This window comes from Gadus chalcogrammus, chromosome 11, assembly GCF_026213295.1.
Source record: "Gadus chalcogrammus isolate NIFS_2021 chromosome 11, NIFS_Gcha_1.0, whole genome shotgun sequence".
NCBI classification, from domain to species: Eukaryota; Metazoa; Chordata; class Actinopteri; order Gadiformes; family Gadidae; genus Gadus; species Gadus chalcogrammus.
In genome coordinates, this window is record NC_079422.1 from 8900648 (window position 1) to 8908320 (window position 7673).

General features: G+C 45.0%; 2 protein-coding genes across 2 annotated transcripts; both read left to right on the top strand.

Annotated features, from left to right (window-relative positions):
• bola1 (bolA family member 1) lies at nucleotides 1-2391 on the top strand. Its single transcript, XM_056602611.1, has 2 exons — nucleotides 1-84; nucleotides 1373-2391. The coding sequence occupies exon 2, from the start codon at nucleotides 1438-1440 to the stop codon at nucleotides 1894-1896; it is 459 nt and encodes a 152-aa protein (XP_056458586.1). The 5' UTR covers nucleotides 1-84; nucleotides 1373-1437; the 3' UTR covers nucleotides 1897-2391.
• A 665-nt stretch (nucleotides 2392-3056) lies between these two features.
• Nucleotides 3057-6276, top strand: arl4aa (ADP-ribosylation factor-like 4aa). Its single transcript, XM_056602610.1, has 2 exons — nucleotides 3057-3160; nucleotides 3909-6276. The coding sequence occupies exon 2, from the start codon at nucleotides 4025-4027 to the stop codon at nucleotides 4637-4639; it is 615 nt and encodes a 204-aa protein (XP_056458585.1). The 5' UTR covers nucleotides 3057-3160; nucleotides 3909-4024; the 3' UTR covers nucleotides 4640-6276.
• The last annotated feature ends 1397 nt before the right edge of the window (nucleotides 6277-7673 follow it).

Here is a 7673-nt window from a genome sequence, read left to right on the forward strand (position 1 = left end):
CCAGAAGTACGCATTTCCGGCATAGCATGACGCAACATCCGTTGAGCATGTCTATTGACAACAGCTAGCATTCAATTCTAAAGGGTGAGTAAATGAACATCCATAACTACGTAAAACGTACACATATGTACACATAGGACACGTACAACGATTCATATCAACATTCGAAAATCAAGATTTGTATGACTGTAATTTTCCATTGGGGAAACGTGTTTTAAGATATATTCAACGTTAGATTATGTTCGCAATACTGCGTCCTTGGTTGCAGTTCCGTCCATGGAGAGCCCTTCACAAAAAATAGTTGAAGTTGGCATCCGATTCGCAGCATCCGATTCGGCTTGAAAACCACTTAGAATCTTCAAATCGGTCCTGATTGAAAACCACTACACCTAGACTCTTCAAATCTGGACTACATTATCACAGTGAGGCTATACATTATGTAAAACATAGTTTCAGATTTGTGAAACCTTTACCCTATTTGTGAAAATGCAATACAGGCTTATTTGAATGCTTTTTAGGGGTCCAGACCGCATTGCATTTTCACAAATAGGTTAAAGGTTTCACAAATCTGAAACTATGTTTTACATAATGTATAGCCTCACTGTGATAATTTAGTCCAGATTTGAAGAGTCTAGGTGTAGTCGTTTTTAATCAGGATCAGTTCTAATGCGGTCTGGACCCATAAAAAGCATTAAAATGTGCCTTTATTGCATTTTCACAAATAGGGTAAAGGTTTCACAAATCTGAAACTATGTTTATTATAATGTATAGTCTCACTGTGATAATTTAGTCCAGATTTGCCGAGTGTAGGTGTAGTGGTGTTCAATCAGGACCGATTTAAAGTGGACCAGCTGCTGAATCGGATGCTGCGAATCGGATGCCAACTTCAGCGTCGTTCTTAACGGCTTGTATTTAATGTAGATAAAATCACTTATATTCTACCTCTAAGGACAGCTTCGCTTCCATAAAAATCAACGTAATTTATGAGCAACTTTTTGTAAATAAGGCTGCACCTTTTCAGACACAGAAAGTTGCTCATACGTTACAAACAAGGATTTTTGTAAAACCTTGACTAGGACTGGTCATTAAGTATTGCTATTTTAAAATGTATATCAAAAGATCTAATTTAATATTTACCATGAGGCTATAAATTTGTTCTTGTCCGTCATAACACGTAATTTATAGGTCCATGGTCTTAGGTATACTGACAACATTCCCCACTAGGTGGGGGTATTTGTTATCAATTGTACAGCTTTGAACTTTCACTTTAAATACTGAAAAGTTAATGTGTAGGAACGCTTCATTTTAACTTCTGAGTTTCAATGTCTTGCCTCCAACACCTTTTTCCACACATCCAACTATGTATCTACAGGTAACCCGTGTTGGGAGTCAGCCTCTGTTTCTCCCATCATTAGTGGTGTCCCGGCACCTATTCTGATGTTGGCCCGCATACTTCTCTGTGCCCGGCCCGTCTCCGCCACCCTACCCGCCTTAACTCGCCCCCTGGCCCACTCCACCGCTCATATGGACCCCGGCTCCGGGGGTCGGCCTGTGGAGACGGCGATCAGAACCAAGCTGACCGGTGCCCTTGTGCCAGTGCACCTAGAAGTCCACAACGAGAGCCACATGCACGCCGTGCCGCCGGGCTCCGAGTCCCACTTCCGCGTGTTGGTGGTGAGCGCAAGCTTTGACGGCCTCTCTCTGATACAGCGCCACCGCCTGGTGAATGAGGCGCTGCGCGAGGAGCTGAGCAGCTGTGTGCACGCACTGGCCATCCAGGCCAAGACCCCCGCCCAGTGGGGCAGTAACCCCTCCGTGGCCAAGAGTCCCCCCTGCATGGGGGGCTCAAAGGGGGACCACTCTGTGGAGGTGAAGCTGGCGGCCGGGAGAGAGTGAGTGGGACTTACATGGTGGTGTGGCAGCTCTACACCCCTCTGCAAAAGATGGCATGGTCGGAGTGAGAGACGTTGGAGGAATGGAAGTTCCATGTGAATTAAACATTAAAATATTGTTTTATAACGGAAATGTTGTCAAAGATTTTACATTCACACCGGCAAACAGTAAAACTCAACTGTGAATGTTTTATGATGGATGTCTTTGATGGATGGAATAATAAATGGAATCAAACTTAATCCTTCTGAATATAATAAATATATCTCTGAAATGGCACTAGCCAATATGTTTAAATATACAGCAATTGCATATACATATAAATATGAACATATAAATAACATTGTTGAGGTTCACTGCAGTGATATCTTATAAGGAAACTTGTTCCCAGCCTTTATTTCAAATCAATGTGACTATTTGACTGGAGACTGGGTAACAAAATAGTCTGTATCAATACCACCCTGACCTACTTAAATATATTAAATAATACATTGAATAAAATACCTCAGTAATTGTGTCTGTTTTCTGAAATTTAATGAGGGAAATCGTGGTATTCAATTATATAAAGCAGCATCATCAAGCAAAGTCTTTCTCCTGCATGGGAGAAGGTCACTGTGGAGATCAACGTGCCATCGTCGTAAGATCTTGGGCCCACGGGGATCCCCTGACAACTGTCCGGTTGCCGCTCCCTAAGCATCCCAAGCATGGCCAGCTAGCATATGGTCCAGCATAACTGAAATACTTCTGCTAACGCAACGCTTAGGCAAACACTGTCGTACGCCATGGCTGTAGGCTAAAATAGAAGGTGAATAATTAATGACACCGTTTTCTGCAATCACAGCATTTTTATGTGTTTTGCTTCTTATAGGCCTATGTTCACCTGCTAAATTAAATCTTTGTTATAAATTTGGTGTCAGTCCATGAAGAGAGTAATTAACAGGCCTTCGATCATTCAAAAATTCTTGAAATTAAAACACAGTAGGTCCAATTATATATAAAAAGTATAAACATAATAATAATGTATTTATGCCTACAGATCATTTATCCAACATGAATAATTTATATCGCTGAACAGATTTATAAAAAAAGAATGGAGTAATGAATCCCCCGCTTCGTCCAGGGAGGGCATTTGTCTGACCAATCAGTTTGAAGGTAAACACAGGACGGCGTTGGGCGGCGCTCGCGGGCCTGACATAGTACGGCGGGTTGCTAGAACGACCGAACAGGCAAACAGCTCTCACACACGCTGTCCACCCGCCTTCTACCAGCGGTAAGTTTCTACTTTAAATGTCGTTCATTTAACTTTCATGCTCGGTATCTTTTATTATCGCAACCATTGCGCCTCGGTGCATTTCCGTTCGTCACATGTCAATGAAGGAGAAACCAAACTCCGATAAGGTAATGCTCTTTAAAGTTTGGAGAATCAGTAACATCAGCCCTCCCACATCAAATGATATCTATCGATGTTTGATGGTAAATATGGATGGAGCAGGCAACTGGGGGCTGTGTGGTTTCCAAAAGACCCGGGATTGACGACCGTGTTGCCCGCTTGGTTGTTTCAACCACGCAGCGACTCTCCACCAGAACATGCCCCGTGAGAGGAGGACATAACCGCGCTGCTGTGGGTTTAAACCTGGTTGTTGCGGGACAGAGGAGACGATTTGTCCCCTTTGGTGCTGGGGGATCTCAACCTAACATTTCTTTACGATGTTGGCATATATGATCTGGCCTTCCAGTTAAGACATAGTCCGGAAAAAAAAGGCATAAAGTCGCTTAAGGTTACGCAACACGCAACGTCATTTGATTGGGCAATAATTAAACACCTGTCATTTCCTCGTAGGGTTAAAGGTAGCCTAGTATCTCTTTAAATGTTATATTTTATAGGTGAGGTTAGAAATGGATAATAAAATAGTGCGTTGGTATGTGGGCCAGTGCCATGACCTCCGTGCCCCTGCATATCTCGCTGTGTAAATAAACCTCCAGGAAGTGACTCATAATAACCCATGTGACGTTTACAGGTAGGCCTACCTGCTGCCATTGATTCACTTTGTTCGGAGGGAATACAAACCTAACCCGAGGATAACCTACTGATCGGAATAAACTAAAACAATCCCTTCCTCATGAAAACAAAATCATGGGGAATGGATTCTCAGAACAACCCGGTTTCCTGCCCTCCGTCCCCTTCTTCCAGTCCTTTCACATGGCCATCCTGGGCCTGGACTCTGCCGGCAAAACCACCACGCTGTACCGGCTGCGCTTCAACGAGTTCGTCAACACCGTGCCCACCCGGGGCTTCAACGCCGAGAAGGTGAAGCTGTCCCTGGGGGGGCACCGTACCGCGGCCACCTTCCACTTCTGGGACGTGGGCGGCCAGGAGAAGCTGCGGCCGCTGTGGAAGTCGTACACTCGGGGCGCCGACGGCATCGTGTTCGTGGTGGACTCGGTGGACGGCGAGCGGCTGGAGGAGGCCAAGACGGAGCTGCACCGCATCGCCAAGACCATGGAGAACCTGGGCGTGCCCGTGCTGGTGGTCGCCAACAAGCAGGACCTGAGGAACTCCCTGACGCTGGCCGAGATGGAGCGGGGCCTGGCGCTGAAGGAGCTGGGGCCCGGCACGCCGTGGCACCTGCAGCCCGCCTGCGCCATCACTGGGGACGGCCTGCGGGAGGGCATGGAGAAGATCCACGACATGATCCTGAAGCGCCGCAAGGCCCAGCAGCAGCTGCAGCAGCAGAGGAGGAAGAGGTGATCCCGGAGTCACTTATTGGGAAAGAAAAACAGGACTTTTAAAGGAAGAACCGATCATGTATATGTCTCTAAAGTAAAGCGTGAGATATGTTGATCAATGTGAAGGACCCGGGATGTATCCTTGCCTCGGCTGCGTGGATCTGTTTCCGCTACAGTATATGTTGAACGTGCTGAGTTTTATCAGTTCAGATTTGAGCTCTACTACTTACCCCCGTCCCCCCCACACACACACACACCACCCTGATCCCCAATGCTGGGATAGCTGCTGACCAGGAAAGTGACTCTTGAGGAAAACAGTTGGATGATGATGATGAGGATGATGATGTTTTTGAAAAGGAAGGATGTTGAAATGTTCCAAGGGTTCGGAGCGTGAGGCTCCAGAGGTTGTAAGGGCCAGAGTGGTTGGGACGGAGAAAGAATTTGCGGACGATGTACGAAGGATTAATTGAATGGCTATTCTGAAAACGTGACCAAAAGTGATGTAAAAGATTCTTGAGATGGGTGTAGAACAGTCATGAAGATGTGGACCTTGATGCACCGAACAGGCAGAGGCAAGTGGCCATTTTGTTCACCCCCCCCCCCCCCCCCCCCCCCCCTTGCTCCTGGCGAACAAACTGTGAACACTAGAGGAATCCAATATCCCAAACACACCCCTTTCAATGTGGATCTTGTGTTACTTTTCTTTGTTTAAAATCATTGTATAGTTTTTTTTTTTTGTTGTACTTTACTCTTTATAAGTGTTGCAACATGACATTAGTTTACCTGCTGCCGCAATACATTGTTTACCTTGTCCAATTGTCAAAAAGCACTTTACACTATCCCATAGTGTTTCACTGTTTAAAAAAAAAACGAGCATTTCATGTCAGAGTTTAACATTCAGGCTTGTAGGCTCCTGCGAGATGCTAGTGTGTATAGTTGGATCTTCATTGGCCACACTGCCATCAGGTAGATTAATTTATGCATCATCTTTTCTGAAATAAAATCTATTAAGAGCAATCTCCCTAACGGTGTGATATTACTTTTAAGGCTCTCTTGGTATAAAGTAGCAGGTGCCGTCAAGTACTTTGGTGACCAACGCAGCTTGAAAGAATTCAGATTTATCTGCTAAAGTCCAAAATGGGAAAATTAGATTTTTCCAAGGCCTAGATGGAATCAAGTAATTTGTTCAATTCAGTCGTCATTCATTCATCACTGATTTAACCGACCAGCTGTTCTGCTGTGAGTGCTATATTTAGAGCGTGGAGACTGATGCAAGTTAGTGAAATGTTTACTGAAAAGCTCAGGGAACCAGGATGGGGTTATGATGAACCATTCCTTAAAATCAAATCTTAACCTTCTTCATAGAAAATCTCTTGCCAACACGTTATTTTAATTTGTTAGAATTTATCACGGTTTGATTAAATACCCTGACATGCACTAGTGACTGTAATGTATAGCCTACTGTAGCACTGCATGAAGAAGCTAATGGCTAGTTACTCAGTCCTCCAAGATGTGTGAAGACACTGGCAGGATAGAGGGTATATTGTGTATTTCTTTAGCAAGGTGAACGAGTATTTAGTACTTGTTAGCGATCAGTCTCTCTTTCTCCATCTCCCTATCTCTCTTCTCACTCTCTATCCATCTCTCCCTCTCCATCTCCCATTCCACGGAAAGAGTTCAGAGATTCCGACAATGCAGCTGCTTGGACTTAAATAGCCGCGTGCTGCGACCATTTAGCTATACTGGGTCCTCCCTGGCATGTCAGTCATGTTGCTATATACATGTGGCCGTCATTAGCACGTTTTATGGGATAACAAGGAGCCGGACATAAGTTTCTTTTGGATAATTCACCGCATGACTCAGCGTGGCAATTAACACTTAATTTGATGTAATTTTAGACCGGACTTTAACCAGGGTTGGGCTTCATTTGGTACAGACAGCATTTACCTTGTCTCGGAGAGACAAGTGAAACACTGTTGATAAACCGGTTAAAGCCAACACTATTAAAGGTATGCTTCTAATAGTGTTGACAAGATGACTAATGTTTGCCAAAGTGGAACCTGGCACAGATTCACACACACACACACACACACACACACACACACACACACACACACACACACACACACACACACACACACACACTTGTTTTGTCTGCAATGTATCTCCTGTGTGCATGTGTTCTCAGTGTGTGCTGTGTGAGTTGGCACCTTGTGAGTGTTTACTGGTGCGGGATAATCGGAGTCACAAGACTCGTCCGGCTTTCCCAGGTTTTTTTTCCCTCCCAGGTCCCGACCGCTAGCGTCTGATCTCTGTGAGCAGGCCTACCTGCTGCTCACTGGCTTCCCTTCCCACCGCTCTCATTCTGCTGACTATACAAACCCAAACAAAACAGTCTTAGGTGCCATAAGGACCGCGGCTCGTCTGTGTGGGTTTATGGCCAACTTCCTGTGGAAGTTACGAGGGCCACTGTTTCTGCAAATCCATAACTGGTTGAGCTTCAGTACCTGCTGTATTTGGTACACTCCTCCCCGGTGGGTTAGAGTGAATGACCCCCTCCACAGGCCTCCTCAGGGGCCCTCCATTAACCCAGTTACCATAGCAATGCTGCTTTAGCCAGCGCAATCTGAGGTATACAAGGGGACATGTAGGACACTCTGTCAGAGAGGCAGAAGTAGAATGCAAAGGATCTCTTGCGCAGAATCTGAATATTGAGGTTCTGGCATTCCACAGTGTTCTTTAAATGGTAGAGCAAGGCAGTGCTGGGTCTGGGGTTCCATTCCCACTGGGGGCGTCCATGCTGCCTATTGTTTGTTTAACTCACTGTATTGTGAGACGCTACGGATAAAAGCATATCCACAAGTGTTTTATATATATAAATATATATAGTAAAAGAAAATGAAAGGTTTAAAACCTCAAATCCTCTGTTGCATTCTTGTAAAAGTTAGTTTTGTTAAGCAACCACAGCTTCTGGATCTGCAAGAATCTGTGTGTTGGTATGTAGGTTTTTGAATGCCCTCTGAGGTCAATACGAGTTCTCCTTTGATCTCTAGATT